Source organism: Protopterus annectens, chromosome 3.part1 (assembly GCF_019279795.1).
Source record: "Protopterus annectens isolate FY-2018-M chromosome 3.part1, PAN1.0, whole genome shotgun sequence".
In the NCBI taxonomy this organism is placed as follows: Eukaryota; Metazoa; Chordata; order Ceratodontiformes; family Protopteridae; genus Protopterus; species Protopterus annectens.
Window position 1 is genome coordinate 876,936,129 of NC_056732.1, and position 23,891 is coordinate 876,960,019.

General features: G+C 38.1%; 1 protein-coding gene across 1 annotated transcript in view; it reads right to left on the reverse strand.

Moving 5' to 3' along the window:
• The window catches only part of LOC122798305 (cadherin-7), a 705,913-nt gene that overhangs the window by 315,476 nt on the left and 366,546 nt on the right, over positions 1–23,891 (reverse strand). The window contains exon 4 of the mRNA XM_044067132.1: positions 10,532–10,651. Within this exon, the coding sequence (XP_043923067.1) occupies positions 10,532–10,651 (120 nt within the window). The remainder of the gene's footprint in view (positions 1–10,531; positions 10,652–23,891) is intronic.

Genomic DNA, 23,891 nt, shown 5'->3' on the forward strand with positions numbered 1-23,891 from the left:
ATTTACACATACTTGTAATCAGAGTTTAAATTTCATTGGATTACTTTAATCTCTATATTTAAAACTACTGTAATCTAGGCCACAGTTTACATATCCTTAGGCTTAGCTGTTTAGACAAGCAGAACATGAATACAGTCAATGATTCTCTAGTAGATTAAGAAAAAATGTATTACTTAATGAAAGGCTATGTGTCTTACAAAGCTTTTAAGGTAGTAATTTTTGATTTGCTTAAGATAAAGGTATTAGGTTTTATGAGAACTAATCTTGTCTGTAAAGTTTCCTTTTTTAATTTATTGCACTTTCCTTCAAGTGAAGAAAAACATAGCACAAAGCAAATATATTTATCACTTAGTAAATGTATTTAATTAAGTCCAGATATGTAAAGTGAAAGAATGAAACAAAAACATGTTACTTGTGCATTGTTCTTATAATTGATATCACATCTAAATAACTGATTCTCAAATAATGAGGCATACCTTACTGTGAAGGAGGGAGTTACCTTTGAGCGATCAAAACACTAACCTTCAGCTCATCATTTTCTAAAAGATGAATATCAAACTTTGGAGTGTTGAAACTCACAAAAATCACAATTCTTTTTTTTTACATCGATTAAGCCCCCTGCACACTACATTTGATGGCTCTATCTCCACACCACTGCATATTATATATACCAGCTCCATAGTCACACTAAATATAATACAAGGGGAATCTCCAAAAAATGGTCATCCTACTCATGCACACATCATTTCATAGAAACTCACAATAATATAAAATACACAAATTAATGCTACTCATCTACCACTGCTGCCATGAAATTTAACTGTGTAAATATTCCATGACAGAGATCTGTGTGAGCCACAGGAAAAGATGTAGAGGTCAAGCTCAAAAGTGTAGCATATAGTGCAAGTAATTAACACCAGATTGTGAAGAGATTTACCTGCAGAGAGACTCCACTTGCATGTTGGAGATGAATAGCATCCCTGGTGCAGTAACAGACTTCAGCCTGTAGTATATCTAATGCCACCTGATATCATTTTGAAGTGGAGGACAGTAATTGCATTCTTACACATACTGCTACTACTGATTGGGTGAGGAGGGAGACAGTATTGCAAGTGAGAGGCTGAATCGCCAGCTATTCTCCAACTTCATTGGTTGTTTGAGGAAGTTTGGCACAGAGCAAGTGGTTGTTTCATAAATGGAGGTTCATCTGATCAGTACAGTATAAGTCACCTGTATATTTGTTGATTATTTCCTTTTGCTGAGGGTTGGGCCTTTTAAAGTATTCCTGAATCAGCTCAGAAAATACAAAGTGTAACAGTTGCAGTTTATTTTTATTGGCAGTATTCTGTAACAGACAGCATTTTCACAGTTTGGTACATGATGACACCAAAGGCAGCTTGGTGAGAGTCTCACAATTGAAAAGTATTACACTTTGTAAGTATATTACTTAATAATCTTTATCTTTTTCTTTTTCTTGCATCTTTGTAAGTGCATCTGGAAACACTGAGACCACATTGTGCAGTGATCCCCCATTGTAATATTATTTAAAAATACACTGTTTATTACAAATACTTGTGAGCGCTTTTAAACAACACAACCTAACTTTATATGGTCACAAATAGTCCAATAAATCAATTAGGGATCATAATTAATTAATCATTGTGCTAAATTTTTAGCTTCAAACACACTCAATATCATTATCATAGATATTAAATGCCTATTGCAAGTAAAAGAATAAATAATAAATAAACGTATATAAACATTAAATTCCAATTACATGTATAAAATACACAAATTATTATACTTAAAATTTTGAATAAAAACTCAGTGTTTCGTTTGGATCTTTGTCTGAAGAAGTTAGAGTATTTTATCTAATGAAAGTGCTCACAAGTATTCGTAATAAACAATGTATTTTTAGTGTCCTTGGAGCCTGCTCTTGTGTCATTTTACTAGTTTCTTATTTTTTGGTAGTTTTTGTGTCATTGTAATATCCTTTGTAAGTGCATCTGGAAACACTATGACTACATTATGCAGTGATCCCCCAATAAGTCTAGAAGACACGTGAGGGTCAGCTACAAGTTTATCAGCTTTTTAGTGTCATGTGCTTTTATCTCATTCTTGAAAGCATTGTTAGTATGATAGTGCACTTTTCAATGGATATAACAATATATGTAAGTAAAATAAATATATGATACAAAAACTCACTTTTACTCTCTTTTTGCAGCAGGCACAAATACACAAGAATGCAGACATGAAGCAATACCTTTTATTGGATCAAGATAAGTTTTGCAATTAATCACGCTTTCGTGCTCACATGAGCTCTTCATCAGGAATTTGCTGCAAACTGATATAAGAATTCAGTGTATTAGGATCTACCACTTGCCATTCAGAAATGACACACTATACTCTTTTGCATGTAAAGAGAAGGCACTTTTTGTGCCATACTTTGTTGAGTAGGATGTCCTCTTATAACTTTTTTGGAGTTATGTCCTCCCTGAAATGACACGTGGAAGAAAGTAAGGTACAGCTATAGAAAGAACATGTACAGCTATAGCCAAACACCTCACTGTGACTAGAACTACTTAGACTGCAATGTGAGTGTGTGAGCTAACTGTAGGAATAGAAGATCTGTATTCAATTGAAATACAAGTTGTTGCATGCATATTGATTTAAATTAAAAGCATAGTTGCTGCAGTACTGAAACAATGGACGATAATGTCTGCACCTCTGAAGGAGTAACTTGCTTTTCTTACCGAGGGTGCTTTGTTATCATATGCAGATAGTCTTATGAATTCATTAAGGGGGTGGCCATGCAGAATAATATAGAGCAAAAGAGGTATTAAATACTTAAAAATATTGTTCGTGTTTACAAAGTAAACTACAAATTAAAAATCTAGAACTAGGGAAGTACTGAAATAAAATACTGTATATAGATTTCTCCAAAGGTAAAAGTACCAAAACCAACACAGCTGTAGGTAAAATACAAGTAAAAAACGTTAATAAAAATAAAACAGAGTAAGCGCTTTCACGGTATGCTACCACCGCTGTCTTGGTTCCTTTAAGAAAATCAGTGGTCTTACTGTTGTCTTAATTGATTGATTTATTTATCTGTTATTTAAGTGCTTTAGAAGTTTCTTGTGATCAGTCTGATGAAGTGGTGGTAGCATACCATGAAAGCGCTTACTCTGTTTTATTTTTATTAAAGTTTTTCCTTGTATTTTACCTGCAGCTGTGTTGGTTTTGGTACTTTTATCTGTTTTATTCTGTCACTTTTCTTGTACAGTTCTTTATTTTACTCTCGACATACCATTTATATTATTTCTCCAAAGGTATTTGTTACACTTTAAAAAATAATACTATTATAATCTTCTCATAATTTTGGACTTGATAGATAAAGATAGTTCAGCTGCCAAGATTTTGTATACATTACACCTACTCAAACAACCAACTAAAGCTTATGAATTACTATATACATATAATGTTTATGAACATATGGATATTTGGATAAGTTAATTCAACAGTGCTCCTGTATCACTCCTGAGAAAGGACACTTGTGTCTAGTGAGTCTACCCATTAAAAAAATAGTGCATTTGTATTTTTAAAGTTAAGTCGATTGCTATAAAGATGTTTTATATGTAGATACCCAATATAGAAAAATTGATCATAACCCATAAGAGTAGTTAACAGAGTTAGATGCAGATCAAATGGAGGGGACCTAGGGAACTTATAGTGGTATTATGTAGATGTATAAATGCAAATATGCACACTGTGTTTAGAATGCCACCTTTTATTGCCTTGACTCATAAGAATAGACTGTATCAAGGGCAAAATATGTACAAAGTAAGTTGGCATCTTTTTTATTATATACAAGTGGGTATAATACACTGTGGTGTACTTGGTGTTCTATTACTCCTAATATTGTGTGTGTTAAGTTGTGCTGTGTAAAATGAAAGCTGAGCAATATATCAGAAAAGCAAGACTGTGCATTGAGTAAAGTAGCAATATTTGATTATGTTTGTTGGAGGCCAGTACGTTATCTCCTTGAGACCAGTGTACTGGCTTGTGTCTTGCTTGTGAGTTGTCTACATTGTGAGGGTTAATTACACATGTATCTGCTCACTGAGCACTCTGGTTATACAATGGGGTAAGACTGCATACAAAGCTTTGTAACTCTATATCCAAACTCTTTACTCTCCGTGTGTTTAGTTCTATGAATCACACAGGGATTTAGTACTCCAGATCCCTATTCCAAGGCATACAATGTTTATAAATAGCACCAATGTAGAGCACTGTGAGTGGGTCACTAATCCTAACAGAATTCTTATGTGTTTGAGACATGGTTGCCAAGAAATTCACTATGAGAGCAAAGCTCGACAGGTGAATCTTGGCATCTATGTTGAGAACACATAACATTACTGTTAGGATCGGTGACATTATCATAATTTCGTACTGCATGAAGCTTTATTTCTTTCATGCACTACTAGTTACAGTAAAAAGAAAAAAAGAGTGCCAAGTGTTTTAGCGGCTTTCAAAGCCGTGAAGCACATAGTGAGTGCTATCACAAAATGAGCACCTCTTAAATTTATACTCACCTTCCATGCTTATCAGCTGTCCAGACTTTTGCAGAATGCCCAAATTCCTGCCTCATATGTTTGATCTGTTCCTCATAAAGTCTGTAGTTTTGGACAAACTACTGAGGATTAAAGACACTAAATAATGACATGCATTTAGGATTCAAACTTTGTATCGTTCGAAAATGCAAGCAAACCCATATTTTATTGTTCTAATAACTTTCTAAGTTTATAATAGGAAGTCAGAACATATTACCAATGGACAGCAGGCAGAATCAAGTCTCCTCCACTGCTGCTGTCATTTTATGGTCAGTCCTGGCAGATTTTACTGCCTAGCATAGGACTTGGCCTTAGCAACTTAAGCAGAGGATACATAACATTTAAGGTCGTATCTCGTACCACTCTAGTGCTTAACTGGTTTGCCTTTTTCAGAATATCAGAGTGTAACCATAGCACTCCATGTGCTACAATGCAGTTAAGTTCATTATAAAGAAAACTACAGTGATAGCGGAAGATGTTATGTATAATACAACATATATGAAAGACAATGAGAACTGAAATTACAAGTACTGAAAACATTGCTCTTGCTCCAAAGTTAATGTAAGCAATTACATAAATACTCACTAGGTTTATGTGTACAATTAAAATCTGTATTCTGCAAGGCATTCTTCAATTTCATTTAGTTTTTTACAAATATGACAACTTGGAGAGGTAGAAACTTTTAACTTCCAAGTTACTGACTGAAAATGTTCTTGTTTTCCTAAAGAAGCTTAAGGACTATTATAATCAGAAACTGTGTAGATATTCAAAAAATAAAGGGATAGCCAATCAGCTATTGCATTCCAGAATGATTGTCCAGAGGAAGAGTCCCTTTTTGAGGAAGTAGGGAGAGTTGAATGAAGATTTTCTTGTATGCTGTTGAACTTTTCAATTGGACCATGCTATTTGTTCTTCACTCCTTCCTCACCTTATACATTTCATAAAATGCAGAAGGCAATTGGGCCATATGGCCATTTATACCTTGCAACTCCCACCGCTTAGACCTTACCTCCTTTTTCAAGAGTGAAAGGTCAGATATACTGGTGGTAAATTTATGAATATGAATCCAGCTGCCTAATGCATTCTAAAATGAAGAGAATGTGTTACATTTTTTGATCAGAAGAGGAAGTTTGTATCAGAGAAGTCATTATTTTACAAATCTGTCTCTCCACCATAATTTGTTAGTTTGCTGAAGCAGGTTTATACCTCTATATCTAGTTTTTGCTGAATGTTTGATTTGTGGATGAATAATAGATCTTGGACTCCTAGAACCCTAATCTCCTAGAAGGCAAGGAAGAGTCTATAGGATACTGAATTTGGGGAGAAGGACTCCAGCCTCTCTTGATACTGAAGTCCTTTAGTCTCATTGTATTGTTTGTCAGCAACCTTTTAAGTGTCAACTGCTTGATATGTTTAGTAAGGTACATCCCAAAGGGGCACTATATTCTGTGATGGGCCTGAACAGTGCAGAATATAGAAATCTAAAGACGTCTTCAGATGTAAAGAATATACACTCTGTGATCATCTCTGTCAGTTAGAAGGATTTACTGACCACTGTTGTAACCTGATGATCAAAGCAGAGGGTAGGTCTCTCACAACATCTCTGTTTTAAAACTGGGTGTTTTCTACACTATAAGATGAGTGGACGGTTTGTTTGCTGAGTGCAGCAATATTGTTTTAGTATTTTTGTTTTAGTTCATTTTCAGTGTAGTACCTGTTAGTTTACATGTTCACTTTGTAGTTTTGGCATATCAGAAGGTGATTTAAGTTTAAAACTCAGTTTACAATCATTAACAGACTCGATTAACTGGAGTTTTTCATTTCTGATTTGGGGATGAGAGAAGAATATGCTCAATAGCAGAGGACCCATCCCAAAACCCTGTGGTACCTCTGGTTAACTTCAAACTCTCTGAGGGTATGCCTGACACCTTTAAAATGTCATTTATGTCCCTCAGATAATTAGTTATCCATCTAATTACATAGTGATTGAGCCGGAACACATTTAGCTTGTTAATAAAGTGGGCATGTAGTATAACATCAAATATCCTGGATAATCGTTTGATGTTGACCTAGGCTTGTGGATGTTTAGTTTTGGTATATTTTTGAATGATCTCTTTCATCTTATTCTAGTGTTTAATTGTGCAGGTAGATCACCAGGTTGGTTTATGCTTTCTCTTCCCTTTTTGTTTAGGGACTAACAGATTTATACAGTTTTCTAGGTGAATATAGAATTTATTTGCATAACTATCAGCCATGCCAGCATTTTGTTGAATATGTGTTGAGATGGAGTACAATTACGCTTGAAAATAGATAGTTCATCACAGAATTGTAGGAGGTTTGTAATTGTTTAATATTATACATCATTGGATGCTGAGATATTAGGGATTTTGAAAGAAAATATTACCAGTTTGAAGTCAGACTTGCCTGGGGAAGTTTGTACAAGTGGGATAACAGCATGTTTGCAAGGACCACATTTGGTACTCTAGTGGGCTCATTGACTGTATGATCCAGGGAATTTTTGTTCGTGAAACCTAGAAGTTATTGGGCATAGCCTACATTTGAGGTATAGGTCTCCTAATTTATTGATGGTTAGTTAAACTTACCCATGATTATAAAATTTTTATGTATATGGAGTTGATCCAAAGCATGTAATAAATGTAAATTTTTTTTTGGAGGTCATGGGGGGAGGTCCTATAACATGCTATGATCCAATAATTAGTTTTAGCATGAGATGAATTTCAATAAGTTTGGCTTGTTGGTGTCTGGGAATCTGTCCTGAGATGATGTGGACTTTAATAAATACAGCAGAGAGTCAATTATCCCAACTAATTGGGATCTAGGGTAGTTCAGATAATCAAACCCTTCGTATAATCAAACATATATTGAACTGACCAAAAACTTCTAAAATCTTGCGTTTTCTGCACACAGGGACTACACTCTTCAACCATTCAGTGATTCCAGTGGGCAATACAGAGTATTTTTCGCACACGAGCGAGCCACCAACTCAAAAAATGCACAGAAACAAATATGTATACTGTTTACATATTTAGACTTTATGACTTTTCCTATCTGAATACGTTGAAAGGCTGTGTTCTGATAATTGACATTTCGGATATCAATGTTCGGATAATCGACTCTCTGCTCTACAGAAACTCCACCAGTTTCCATTGGTTGTATAGGCTTTCCAGGTACATAACCATAGTATAGAGAAGGTGCATTCTGTACTTTTAGATATGGTTTCATTAATAACACATACTTGAATGTGCTCCAACTACAGTTGGACTTCAGTGGTATGCAATTAGTTATTTTGATTCCTAGCAAAGAGGAGCTGCTCCTTGATATTGTCTGGTGCTGCATTTGTTATGTTTTGTGGGCTAGAAGATCCATTAGAGAAATTCTGCCTAAAAAGATCCCATGGGAGCGCAAAGACATTAGTCACTATGGAAGTATACCTTCCTTAACAAAGCAAGTATGGCTCTACAGCAGTTCATCCTTTGCTGACACATACTTGATATATTTTGAATAACATTAGTTCTTTGTACCTCAAAATCATTCTTTATGAAGGTAGGTTTCTGCTCAATACCAAGAGCCTTTCTTGCATTTCTGACATAGATGGAGTGCTCAGAGATGTCTCTGCATTCCAATTTGCATTTTTGGGCCAGGTTATTTAGACCCACCTGGACCATCACCATCTCATAGCCATACTTGTACATCCTTAGAAGTCTTGAGGGACCTTGAGACATTGAAGATCTTGACACCTGAAAGACAACTCACTGCCATCCTTGTAGGAGTGGAGTCTCTGTGTCTTTCTATGGAGTCACCCATCACCAGTGTATTATTATTTTTAGAGGGTTTCAGTGCATTTGGTATGGGCTAAGATTGTTCCTGGTAACTCTTGGTTGTGGATGTAATAGTATGTGTTTTTTTTTTAACTTCAGCTGAGAAGTGGTCTTGTTTGACCTTGATGTCTTAAGCAATGATGTTTTACCATCTCAGCATGATACTTTTATATGAATTGTGTATAGTACTGCAGGGATGTGTGGTGATCACAGACTACATTTTCTGTGAGAGTAATACCTCCATCCTAGCTAAATATTTACATTTCTGACAGGTAGTTTGTGATCGGTGAAGTAGTAGTTCATTATCAATGAGCATCAGTTAGTTGTTATACTGCTTGAGTATGTCAGGTATAATGAGACTGGTAACAGAGGGAAGACAATCTGACTCACCTTTCATTTAGTTAAAAAGTGTATAAATCCATCTGTGGATATAAGGCTTACCCGAACATTATTATAAGACATATATGTACATCTTTAGTATAACAGTTAAACTACTGCAAGTGCTCTGCTAAGGTAGATGCAGCAACTTAACTGGGGCCTGTTAAATAGAAATGTAGCTCCTTTAGTACAACCTGCTAATGGGTGTTGCTCTGACTAGCCTTTTTAGAGTAAATCTTCATTTGAATTGCCTGCATCTATCAAGTGCAAACTGTAGCTCAGAGCAATATAAAGAAGCTAGACAAACCAATTAAAAACAGCTTTCAAACAACTTTTTATTCTAGCCAAAAATGCTGACTTCCTCGAAACAGCAGCAGCTTATACTCTCTCACAGAGTAATCATAGCTATTATATCAGCTATCTCTCAGACTGCTCACGCACTCAGCTACACCTTTGCTGTGTTAGTAACAAAGTTATAAGTAGCAAAAATGGAGGGAAACAATACAGTAATTAGTGGATTCAGACAGGTGACTGTATAACACAACACATAATTTGCCAGCAAAGAAAACAAAACCAAACGCTCAAAACTATTTTGAATACTACCAACAATGACTGAGTCAGTTAAAACAGAGAAACAAGCAGATTTAGCATATAAAAGCAACAGCGTTGTTTATGAATTATTTCTGATTACTGCATAAACACAGTACATTGATTTCAGCATCTTCCTTCAATAAAATGGAGGATTAGCCACAACAAAAGATATCCATGTACTAGAACAAACCTAAGAGTACTAAATGTCCACAAAGGCACAGACAACGAACTAGAAGAAAAAGTGAGCCAACAGGGACCATCATGTTGTGCATAAACTAAAAACTTTGAAACTAGCCGTTAAGGGGCGTAGGTGAATGGGTCGAAAGTCGATTGGTGTTTAGCACTGACTTGGAGGTGTGCACAGTGGTACTGTTTTCATTGGTCATTTTACAACTGGAGGACGGCCATGAGAATGAAGTTTCTTACCTTTTTATTTTATGATTGATCTTTCATTGGTCAGTTTGTTTTTTAAATAAAGAGGACTGGATTGCCCTTGAAGTATCTGAAGAAGGGCATTTCATGTCTGAAAGCATTAATCTTGTTTTTTGTTTTTTTAATACATTTTTTAGTTTATGCACAGCATGTTGGTCCCTGTTGGCATGCTTTTTCTTATATTCATGTACTGGTAGGAAAAACTCCCATTTCACAAAATGTAGTATATAAATGATTAGACCATAAAAAATCATTTTAGCAGGCAGATCTAGGAGACTCATTCTGATGACATCCCTGCAAGAGGAATAAAGACACCTTGATGAAGTTTCAAGTTCATTCAGTTTAGTAGTTACATAGATTAGTGTTACTATATTCTTTTTTTTCACAAACAGTATAGACATAATTACAAAGACAATGCTGTTCAATTCAAAAATACATGTGTTGAGGGCTTGGAAGGGCTTATAAAATGAGATGAACTATTAAAAAAAAGGGAAGGAAGGAAGAAAGAAAGAAGGAACTTTAACCTGGAATTAGTATCTGCTGCTTTAGACTTCGCAACATTGCCGTGAAACAAAATGACCTTGAACTGCTTACATTGTTGAAATGTTGTAGGTTGTGCATATGGACATTTAGTTAAATGTATACTTTGATTTCTGAGTTGTAAATAAATAATAGTTTTACCTGTCTTTGGCTCCACAGAAAAATATGGCTGTCCTTGTAAAATGCTATATGTCACCCTGGCACTGTTTCCATAAGTTGGATCATCTGCATCTGTAGCCACCACCTGCAGTACAGAAGTCCCTGTAAGTAAAATAACGTGTTATTACTAAAAATGCTCTTTTGATAAAATAAGCAGGTCTTCCAGTACAATAATATCAGTGTGTAAAATGTTCTAAACAAGCATATATGGATTTTCAGATGGGAGAGCTCAGCAAGTCATCAAACCTTTAATAAATAGCATTGCTTCCTAATGACTGCTTTCAGTTCTATAATCTTACAGTGCACTGATTACCTTCCATTTAAATTAGCTTCCATTCTCATTGGCATAATGTACTTCTATTTCATTCCAGCTCCAGTAATAAAACATCATTAATTACTGGCATGTTGAATTATAAGCATGAAAATAGTTTGCTGAGTCTAAAAATGCCATGTATATTTCAGGAATCTAATTATAGTGTTTTATTTGGAAGAACCATGACCTCTTAGAATTATTATAATATCTTATAACATTTATGTCTATGTGCAAATTCAACAGTTGACCTTCTCATCATGAGTCTGTACTATTTAAGGTCATTGCCTTGTTCTGAATTTGACAGAAATAACATTTAACACTGCTTTAGTTGTGTGAAAAATAGCAAGTTAATTTGTTAAGCATTTGCTTCTGAGTTATAAAGCCCTTATATAGCATAATGTCATGTGATGCTTTCTGGGCACTATTAAATATTTTAATGACAATACGGTGCACTTTTCACATGGGTGCAGAATGGAAAAGTGAACAGTCTCCTGTACTTAGCCTCGGAGATTCTAAGCCTAACAGTACTAAAGTGCTCTTTTGGTGCTACAAAGCAGCCACCTTTAGAATTATTACATTTCACCACTTAGTAAAACCAGGTTATAATGTAAAAAGGTTTATAATCATTTTATGAATAAAACTTATAATTTGTAATTTTGCTTTGCATTTGGCAAACAAAGGATGCATCATCAGAAACTAATGTGTAAGCTAAGACATATATAATTATGACAAGTAATCTGAATGATACTAAATTACTGTAAAGTTAGAAATTTTAATAAAAAAAAATCAGTTTTCTTAGTCATCAGAAAGCTTCTACTGTTCACTAATATATATGCCATTAGTAATTATGTTATGTTATTTATTCCATTTTTCACAGCTGCAGTTGTACACGTGCTGTTTGGCTGTAATACATTTAGAAAGAAAAATCGCTATTGCATCTGAAAATTAATATAGTAAACCTCACAAAAATTCCTCAACTGGGTATTTTTTTAAAACTTACATACTTTATGCCATCCCATAATATCATCTTTTCATGTCAAACATTGATTTTTTCCCCTTTGATAAATTCATGAAGACAAATTCGAAATTCATAAATGTTACAGCAAGGTCTCATGGCAACCTTTATGAAATCAAAGCAGCCCTAAGATAGTGCTTCTGCAGGCAGACATGTAACACCATGTTGGGCTGGCTCCATGGCCATGCTACATGCTAATGAGATCATTTGTGGGGGCAATGAATTTGCTAGTTTGAGGAAAGAGGTGTTTGCAAGTTAACTATGTGATTTCCCCAGAACTGTTCCAGGAAAGGCATCTTATATGCCTAATGAAACATAGAACTGCATTGCTATATAGATTAGGATGGCTGCTCTTTCCATGTTGCAGTTGTAAGCACAGTTGAGGTAAGTGCTGGGAAATTTAGTCATAAGGTATAGTTGGGAGGTGTGTGTGTGTGTGTGTGTGTGTGTGTGTGTGTGTGTGTGTGTGTGTGTGTGTGTGTGTGTGTGTGTGTCTGCGAGGGGCTGCAAGGTTTAGTGTATGTGTGAGTGTTAGTGTGCCTGGAAGGTACAGGTAAAAGATTACTCCTAATTCTCGTGCAGTAATGGAACTTTACCAGCATGGGGATTGGGGATTGGGGTTGAGGGTGGGGACAGGGATTATTCCACAATTCTCATGCCTTGATATCACCTTCACAGTATGGGGAACAGGTGGTAGGGGACAGTAGTCATCAGAGATTACTCTAAATGTCAGTAACCTTTGAAGGAAAACATAATTTGTTTCAAAAAACTAAGGGGTAAAAACTTTGCTTTCATTACAAAGTCAAGTAACCCAAACTGCCCTCACAGTCATGATGGCAGAAATGGCTTGTCTCTACAGAGTAGTATTTGTTTTCTATATATTGTTTGATTAAGCCTAAAAGTCCAGACAATCAGTAAGTTTATGGCCACACTGGAGGGGACAGAAGGAAGGACATGCAGCAAATGCCTCATAGTTTGAAAAATTTCCAGGTGGAGGGGGTAGGGGGTTAGCTTATAAGTCCAGTATCATTATGATTAAGTCTACTGATCTTACTTGAATACAGCACATAGTTGCTCATTGCATTTTTAGTTGCATTGCAGAATATTGTGATTATTGTAATATTCCACTCATGCCAAAAATGCACAATCTCAGAGTTAGCTTATAAAGAGCAAGGGAGTTTTGTGGCACATCCACCAAAATAAGGAGCGTGGGATGCTTGGCCACTGACAAACTATTTATTTTTGTTGGTGATTAAAGTTAACCATATTTCAGCCATAGAAATACTGATTAGTGATTAAAGTTAACCTTATTTCAGCCATAGAAATACTGATTAGTGATTGAGAATCTCTTTTTCTCTGCCAAAAAAAGTTTAAATGCAATTGTCAATAAAAAATTCTGAGTTAGAAATAAAACTGATTTAGTTCACTGTAAAATTTCCTGCATAGCCAATGTGGTCTGCACTAAGACAGCTGAGTAGCAAAGAAATGGCACACACACCGAGAAAAGGATAAAAAAATGATTTCATGTGAAGAAATTGCACACAAGGCTGGGAAGCTTGCCAACAGGATGTGAGACAATGAAAGGAGAGAAGCCTGTATGAAGTGGCATCCAGACCATGGCTACATGATATGTTCAGCAGTATGATGAGACAGCTACAGTAATGACATATCTGCAACTGTGACTGAAATATGTAGTTTGTGGATTTGAATTTTGAAGTTATGGTTTGGGAGAAAGGGAAATGAGTCAAGAATAGTGGGCTATCAAATATGGTACACACACAGACTGGCAGTGTCATACTGTGACAGTGCCTGATGCCCCTAATCACACCCATATAGTATTTCCAGATAGGTGTGCATGTGTGTCATGTGTGTGTGTGTGTGTGTGTGTGTGTGTGTGTGTGTGTGTGTGTGTGTGTGTGTGTGTGTGTGTGTGTGTGTGTGTGTGTGTGTGTGTGTGTGTGTGTGTGTGTGTGTGTGTGTGTGTGTGTGTGTGTGTGTGTGTGTGTGTGTGTGTGTGTGTGTGTGTGTGTGTGTGTGTGTGTGAGTGTGTGAGTGTGTGAGTGCATATGCTTGCTTGTGCATGCATGCATGCCGTCTGCAAATGTCCAGATAACTTGCACCCTGGACACAGAAAGAATAAAGTTTGGTGCTATGTAGCAGGCATGTCACATGGTCCATGGTTGGACTCCCTCTGCCTTTATCTATCTACAGTGTGTCTCAGTGTACACATTCCTGTGTATACCGGAGGGCAGGGTTATGCCTACAGTTGCTTCCCATCACCTAGCTTGTAGGTTAAGGTGTCAGTTCCCAGTGGGAATGGCTGGAAAGTGAAACAACTGTTCCTTGAGTTCTTGATGAGTTATCTCCATGGTGAGTAGAACCATGGGAATTCACAGTGAAACAATAACCAAATTATATGCATAAGAAATATTAGCATAAACCTAAATAAAGCATAAAAGTTCATTAAAGAAATGAATTACCAGAATAAAAAAGATTCAGTGTTACATCAAAATTGGAGTTCAAAGCCATACATGAAACATTCCATTCACAAAACTCTATGTATACTAGCTCACTCCTTATTCAGCAGTTACTTGAACAATTATTGTAACCTATTAAAAATGTGATAATCACTACTTTAATAAAAAAGGAAAGAGTAAAACACAGAAAACAGATCATTTATAGCATTTACTGTCTGTTTTTCCTCTGTTTTCTGCAAAAAAGAAAAAAAAAAAAAAATCTTGTTTTCCCGCCTTACTGAACTAGAATAGTCCAGTCTTCAGAGTTTGCTGATCTCTGGGCTTTGTCTTGGTTCCTGTGCTATTCCATATCCTTATTTGGATAAAGGGAAGCGTCTTTGTTCACCAGTGGGAGTGGGGAGCACTGAGAGGCCTATTTGTCCCTAGAGGAGTGGTTCCAGCCAGAAACTTGTAGTCTATTGGCCATTTTGGGTCAATTCCTAGCTCTTTTCAGCCCCCTGTAATAAAGCCCGCTTTAGCGCGCTTTTTCGCTTGTATTCAACTCAGCACAGCTCCTCGTGGTGCCCTGCAGAGTTTTACAAGCAGCAGAGAGCAAAAGAGTGACTTTTTCCTGATTTAAGTATTTTTTTCTGGCTTTTTGATTATTTACTGCTTAGCGACTGCATTTTCGCCTGTTTATACAGCTCTGCATTCTACTTAAACTGTTTTTGTTTTGATTAACTGTTTTGCACTTTTAAAAAAGTTATTTGTTGCTTAATTTTACCTGTAGGCTAACATACTCAAGTGCGCTAGCTGTTTAAAAGCATTTATAGCATTTACTGTCTGTTTTTCCTCTGTTTTCTGCAAAAAAAAAAAAAAAAAAAATCTTGTTTTCCCACCTTACTGAACTAGAATAGTCCAGTCTTCAGAGTTTGCTGATCTTTGGGCTTTGGCTTGGTTCCTGTGCTATTCCATATCCTTATTTGGATAAAGGGAAGCTTCTTTGTTCAACAGTGGGAGTAGGGAGCACTGAGCAGCCTATTTGTCCCTAGAGCAGTGGTTCCAGCCAGAAACTTGTAGTCTATTGGCCATTTTGGGTCAATTCCTAGCTCTTTTCAACCCCCTGCTATAAAGCCTGCTTTAGCGCGCTTTTGCATGATTTAGCGCGGAGTTGCCCATAGAGCACCATCGGGCAACGCCGATTAAAGTATTTCTGGCTCCGTAAAGTCTGCTCTTCAATTTTTCCCTTAGAACTTCTCTACTTGCAATCTAAACAGTCTATTCTCTATCTCAAAAGCTCAGCACTTGCTCCTAAAGCATTTTTATATAGGTAAAGTACTTATATACTAAACAAAGTACTACATTAGCCTAGAATGCCCTTGAGTACCCATTTCCCTATAGGTCCCTTCTGACTCAGTTACACAGCAAACTTTTTCACTTTTTCTAACATGTCGAAGGGTCAGTTGCTAGCGTCCTCTCCTGTTCAGCTGGTGAATCTGGGCATCTTGAGGCAATGTTACAATTGCCTCATGTACACAGACAACCCACTCCTTCTCCCACAAAACATAAATACATGTGAGAGATGCAACTATATAGCCAAACTGGAGGCTGAGCTCTCTCAACTCAGGACTGGCAAGACCAGACAGGAGGAGAAGGAAACCATGCACACCACAAACCCAGTTTCACATAGAACTATCACAACTGCAAAACAAACACATAAACACACAAAGACATACTCGGAGGCACTGATCAAAAATCTACCAAAACTACAGAGGCCTCCAAAGCAGATACCCAAGCAACTGCCACCTCAAGACATAAGACATGCAACACATAGTTCTCAAAGTCAGTGTGCTAAACAGTCACAGCCCTTAAGGCCAAACACAATGCCAGACACACTTGTGATAGGTGACTCCATAGTCAGACACACTGACGTCCCACTCACCAGACTGAACAAGGAAAAGAACACAGTAAGCTGCCTGTCAGGCGCTAGAATCCGCCACATAACACAAGCACTCAGGTCACTCCACAGCAAGTACAAGTATGACTCAGTCATTGTCCATGCTGGTGTGAATGACCTGAGACGCACTCCCTGGACTACATGAAAAGAGACATAGAGGAGCTCTCAGATTATGTAGCCCAGGCCGGTATGACCCTGACCCTGAGCAGTATCCTACCCTTACCAAGAATGATGCCACAATACAGAGACAAAATGATCAGCTTTAATAATTGGCTTAATTACTGGTGTCATTCTAAGGGGATCCAATGTCTGTCTGCCTGGGATGACATGCTTGACAAGCCACCCTGCTTCGCAAGGGACGGCTTGCACCTGTCACCCCTGGGCTTCCGGATATTGGCAAAGGTTCTTGCCACCCCATAGTGCCTTTTTTAGGCAAGGCTCAAATGATAAACCTACCGCCCTAGAAAACAAAAAATGGAGAAAAACTAAGGGTAATACTGCTCAATGCCAGAAGTCTAAACCTCAAGATGCACACCCTCGAAGCCCTCCTCAGTATGGAGAACATCGATGTCTGTGCTGTGACTGAAACCTGGTTCAAGGCTCCTGAGAGCACCCCAGCACTATCAGGTTATACCTCATATCATGCGTTCTGGCCCCAAAATCCGGACCGAACCACAAAAGGAGGGGGAGTATCCATATTCATAAAGGATACCCACACCTCCAGGTTAGTGGCAACGCATGAAGCATCGGAGACCATCCAGGTGCAATTAACCATAGGTAAAACTGCCCTACAGTTTGTAGCATGCTACAGACCACCTTCTCAAACTCAGGAAACCCACACAGCCTTCCTGAAGACACTGGAGAGTATGAATGTCTCTCCAAACACCATCATATTGGGTGACTTCAACTACCCAAACATAGACTGGGAACATTACTCAAGCCCCAACACCCTAGCCCAAAGGTTCCTGGAGTTCATAAACTCAAATGCTATGGAACAACTAGTCACCATTCCCACAAGAGGAGAAAATATACTAGACCTGATCATCACAAACATGGGGACAAAATGCTCCACACTGGAAGTATATCCCTCATTAGTGAGATCAGACCATAATCTCACTGGAGATCCACATCCCGCCCCCACCCCCAGCAAAAAAGACCACAGTGAAGAACTTCTCAAAAGCAAACTTCACACTTCTTAAGACTGGAGTGGTATCCTTCAAGGTCCCTGAGCCAGTGGAAACCACAACCCACGCTGCTGAAACCCTTACAAATGCCTTCTACGAGCACCTCCAGGAATGTATGGATCAAGCAATCCCTAATAAAATCAAGACCCTTTCCACCAAAGGCAGGCACCCAGTCTGGTGGACCCCAGCCATAAACAAACTCTACAACAAGAGGAGAAAGCTACTACATGACAGAGCAAAATCCCTAAAAGGGAAGGCATCTCTGATCAATACTAGCAAAAATCTACGATCACTCATAAAATCATCCAAGGCCAACGTTGAGAGAAAAATCGCTAATGACACAAAAGACAATCATAAGGCCTTCTTTAGCTATGTTAGAAACCTGGGTGGAAACTCCCAGATATGCTCAGAATTAGTCCAAAATGATAAAAAAATCACTGAACCCACAGACATTGCCAACATACTGGCAGACAGGTTCAGTGCAAATTTCTCCTCTCCCTCCCCCCCCAAAAGGAGAAATATCTATCCCACCAGAGTCTAGCCTCCCAAACATCTCAGATGCCCAGGTGAGAGCTGCTCTCTCTAAAGCAAAAAACACAGCATCAATGGGACCGGACGGTGTCCCCAGCTGTGTGCTACACGAACTCAATGAGGAACTAAACCCACACATAAGGCTGCTGTTTAATCTTAGCCTTACTACAGGATACGTACCCAAAGAATGGCGTACGGCAACTGTGGTCCCACTCCACAAAGGCGGTGCTTCTACGGACCCTGGAAATTACTGTCCCATAAGCTTGTACGAGCCTTGTCTGCAAAGCTATGGAGAGGATCATAATGGAACTCATAAATAAAGACATTGGGGACCTACAGACACTGGATCCTACCCAATTTGGCTTTGTCAAGGGCAGATCCTGCCTCTTGAACTTGGTCGACTTTTTCGAAACAGTCACTAAGGCCATTGATGAGGGTAAGGCAATTCACATAGCCTACCTTGACCTAGCAAAAGCGTTCGACACAATACCCCACTCGGGCATCATAGAAAAGCTCACCGGCTTAGATGTAAACCCATATGTCACAAGATGGGTTGCAAACTGGCTTAAGGACAGAACACACAGGGTTAGAGTTGCTGGTGCCATGTCAGACTCTAAGCCGGTCACGAGCGGTGTCCCACAGGGCTCAGTCCTGGGCCCCCTCTTGTTCGGCATTTATTTTTCTGAAGTGCAGGCAAACATAGGGGGATTGTGGCTGACAAAATTTGCAGATGACTGCAAACTGGGCACCATAATTGATACTCCATCAGACACAGACATCCTCCAGAGAGGTCTCATAGAAATGGATAACTGGTGCCAGAGCCATGGCCTTAAGCTAAATGCCAAAAAATGTATAGTCATACCCTTTGGGAAAAACAAGGTAACTCCTAATTACCACATAGGTGGTAATCCATTAAACACGGAAGAAGTTATCAGGGACCTGGGGACCCAAGTTGACAGTAACCTCTCTTTTGACACTCACATTGCCAAAGTGGTTAGGAAGACCTTCTACATTGCCCACCTGATCATGAAGGGATTCCCATCCAGATCAGGAGAGGTCATTGTTCCCCTGTACTCTTCACTTATCAGACCAATGATTGAGTACAACGCCCCATTCGGAATGTACCTTACCCGACACCTGCAGCAGTTGGAAAGACCCCAAAGGTTCCTCACCAAAAGGATAAAGGGGCTCAAACATATGTCATACGATGCCTGACTGAAGAAACTCCAGCTCTATTCAGTCGCATACCGTCTGCTCAGAGGTGATCTGTGCCTGACATACAAGGCCATGTCCAACCCGGAATTAATGGACATGCTCCACCTCAAAAAATCCAAATCCACCAGAGCCACGAGAGCAAGAGACTTAAACCTCAACACGGATATAAATAGGACGTGCTGGAGGGACAGATTCATCACCCAGAGGCTCCCTACACTATGGAACAGAATCCCAGTCCATGTGAGGCAGAGCCCCTCACTGACTCTGTTCAAGAGATATCTTGACGAGTGGATGGGAAATCATAGGTTTACCCCGGGAATCATCTCTGTGTCACTGCTGGACAGAGGCACAGCAAACTAATGGGTATAGTATTCTCATCCTAAGGGGTGGTGAAAGCCACACACACTCTGGCTAGGCTTATAAATGCCCTAGGGCAGATAGCCTAGTATGAACTTATGAACCTATATGAAACATGTGGGAACCAGATTTGTAAGTTATATGTTTTGGGTAAGGGAACTTTGACGCTGACTTGATGTGTAGCTTTAGCAGTTATCATAGCAATCATTTGCAAGTTATACATTACAAGCTATCATGATATTTCATATATTACACATTAACCCCCATGACGGTCCTGTAAATGAAGACACTCAGACCATTTCCAATACTGAAACAGGCACAGTGCTATATATAATTATATATTTTTTTAATTTGGTACATAATTTAATAGTAAAAATATGCTCTTAGAGAATTTAGATGTGTACAGCATAATAATTAAAAGTGGGCGGTCCTTCTTATAAAATTATTTCAGTCCTACCAGATATGATGTCCTTCTAAAGATATATTTTAAGTGATAAAAAAATATTAGCTATTCTTAACTGCGTTAAAAAAGAACATTCTTAATCAAAAGGGCAATAGTAAATTATTATGAAAATCATTTGCACAGGACTATTTTGCAGGTATTGAATAAGTTAGAAAAAGGGGGTTGTTGCCCTAAATAAAAAAGAGCTGTAACAGAGAAATAGATTTTTGCTTATTAAAGGATAGTGGATGAATCAGAAATAACTCTGGGTTTGATATTTGCTGTTTAAAGCACATGTTAAGATGGTGAGAGAAGTAATGTCACACATTCCAACAGTGAATAATCTTACAAATTACAGAGTAGAATCTATTACTGAGTGTGAAAAAAGTAGAGTGGAATTTAGCTAACAGGAAATTAGTGTGGGCAGAATGATACTTTAAATTATATTGCAGGAATATAGATGTAGTAGAGCCGTTGCCACATCTTGGCGAAGATACTCAAAAGAACAATTTTACTCTTTTTTTTTTTTTTTTTTTTTTTCTGGTAGACACAGAGCTTAGATGCTACTATACTGTACATTATATGGATAAAACAAGACAATGGTTATAATGCAAAACACTCTAGAGACATCCCAATAGTCTCAAAAAGGATATCAAAATTAGGTAAGATATCATGTAACAGCTATACTTCTAATAATCAAAAGATCACTTACCTGAAGACAACTATACTGAGATGACAACACCAAACTTTTAATTTACCGAATGATCACTCTTACCTAGTTTTCTAACAGGGTAAGTATGCACTTGGCCAGTATGGAGAAATCTGCCCTTTTCCCCACTGTAGTGTGATCCTGGAGTCAGTATATTTAGTTAGGGGGGGTGTGGGGGTGTAGCCCCCCACCTGGGTGGGTTTGACATGTTGCGGTGTGTTTCTTTATTCAATGTTGACCAGGTGCATCCTTACCCTGTTAAAAAAATTTGGTAGTGTGATGGTTTGGTAAATTAACAGTTCAGTGTTGTCGTCTTGGTAAAGTTGTCTCCAGATAAGTGGTCTTTCAATTAGAAGTATATCCCACGTAACATAAATATTCCAAAGAAATTGTAAAATATACATAATCAGGACATATAGACTGAGAAAACTTCAGGAAAATGAACTAAAATTGATGGAAGAGGACAGGAAACAAATATATAGGAGTAAGAACATATAATGAGATAACTTTGATAGAAAGGCATACTTTCAAAGAGTTGCATTTATTTTAATGCTTTTTGATAATAATCCCACAAGTACTAATCAATTCATGGTGAGGTTACATCAGCAAAAGACTGAGGAATAGTTGGTCTTAAAGATGGACAAGGAGTAAAATAAGTCTACTGGTGATATTATATGTTTCTAAAGAATATTATAAAAGCCTCACTACCTCAGATGAAGATTTGACATGAAATGTTGATTAGTTTAACAACTGCTTAGAAAGAGCTAAAAACTGTGATGTCACAAAGCACACTTAACAAAGGACTTGGTAGGTTTGGTAGCACTGAATCTGGCAGTTTACCATCATGCCATGTATACCGACTCATTGTTTGCATAAGGAATTGAGGTTTATTCTTCAGTTTGGAAGAAAATCACCCTAGTGAGATATGACTGCAGTTTGCATGAGATTTTGTAGATGACTGCTGGTTAATGGAAGGGGAAGGTAATCAGTTTCATCTTGTAAGAGCAATAATCTTCCCTTTTTTTCTAACCTAGTCTCTAACTACTGCACTCTGCTACACCTTCCCTTCTGCCCCCTAAATTTATACTCTCCTCTCATTGTCCCCTGCTCACCTCTCATTTTCCTCACATGCAAATTTAACTAATTTCTGTATTGTCTCCTCTCTTCTCATTTTCCTTACCTTTAATTTTAACTAATTTCTGTATTGTCTCTCTTTCTCCTACAGTACTTCAGCCCCAGGTCCTCCTACCCTGCATTTAATAAAAGGGAATTTCCTCCGAGTAATTCCTGAGGGCACCTGAATCCTAGTTGCTTGCCTGGTACACTGAAAACAACCTCTAAGGAGTTCCCCCAACAAGAGTGAGTTAATGTATGTGCTTAAAGCAAGGAAATGAATCACTATAAACTTACTGTGCTATTTTTAAGTCTGACCTCCTTGTGTGCTCTCCAGCAGCCTACCACAGACTGGTTTACCCCCTACCCCTTCTAATTTCTCCCAAACCTAGAACTTATTTAAACCTTCAATGGATTTGGTCATTCCCCTGCTACTTATTACTTTTTCCACTAGGTGGCAGTCTCTGTCTATACAACCCCTAGCCTCTCATTCCTCTCCCTACTGGTTTCAAGTCTCACTCTAAGAGCTAACTGAAATTCAACTTCATTAAATTATAAACATTATTTTTTCTACACTACCTTCTTGAAAAGTCAATCTACTCTACCTTGCCTGGCACTTGTAGTTCAAATCTTTCTACTATAGCGATCAAACTACACTTAGCTGATAATTTTTCTGCTGCACTCACCTCTTTGGCCTTTCCCGCTCCTTTCACCCTGTGGGCTCACTCCACTCCCCTACCCTGCCCCCAATCCCCACCCACTCCCAGTACTCTTAGCTTTATTCTCCCATTACCACACCACCATAGCCCTACTAGCAAATGCCTTTCCTCTCTTCATTACCTCTCCTACATAAATCCCTCCCTCATACACTCCTACAGTTTCATCCCACCCTCTTACTTATACCCTCCCCTACTCTACTTTAATTCCCAATATAACTTGAAAGCTCTACTTCTCCCTCCCTATACTCCCTTAATAACTCTATTACTAACTACACATTATTCTCAGTCATAACCTTCCATACCATCTAAAGTCCATATTTTCTCTCTTCATATTCCTTATCTCCCTATCATCCTCTTCTCTAACATGTTCTCTTTAAGTCACCACTACTCCCAAGACCCCTACCTCCTTCTTCTATTCCTAATTCCCTTATACCAAGCTACCTGTTATTCCTCCCATACCTGCCTAATACTTCCAGCAAAAACTACCTCCATACACTCTCTCCCTTCCCCTCACTTTTCCTTACATTTCTACTCTATCTCACCTTTCCTCATTCAAACTAATCCTCTGTACCTATTCCATCCTAAAATATTCTCTAATAAAGCCAAGATAGTGTCTCATACTACAATTTATAACTTTCCCAAACCTACACCTTGAAAACCTAAATGCCAAAAGGATGTCTCCCTCTACATACTAATGCTAGCAGGTGACATCCATCCTAATCCGGTCCCATTACATGTAACAACTCCATCAATCCCACAACCATTTCCACCTTCATAATACCCTAAAGATCTTTACAGTTAACCTATTCCACTCCTGGCTAAGCCATAACCAACCTGACATCCTAGCTATATCTGAAACCTGGCTCAAACCTTCCATCTCTGATTCAGAAATCCTGCCCCAAGGATTTCATATTCTCAGAAATGACCAAGTTAATAAAAAAGGTGGTGGTTCTACCCTCATCTATTGTAAATCTACTCACCTTAAATCCTCTCCAAATTCCAATCACTCAATTCAGGAATACTGAACTAACCACTGGACTACTAAAATTAAACAAGCACAAAAATATTTGCTTCATTGCCCTATATCTATATCTCTCCTGGTAATACTATATCAATACTTGAAGAAATTCTCCTATGGGCTTCCACAAAAATCAATTATGAGACTTACATCTTAGGAGATGTAAATATTGATTGGAATAAACTCAAATGCCCCTCTCTCTCCCTATCCATCAACCTCTACAATTTCACTCAGACAATTCTCACTATCACCTGACCTAACAAAACTAATCCCCCTGGATCCATCTTAGATTGGATCCTAGTCTCTAACCCTA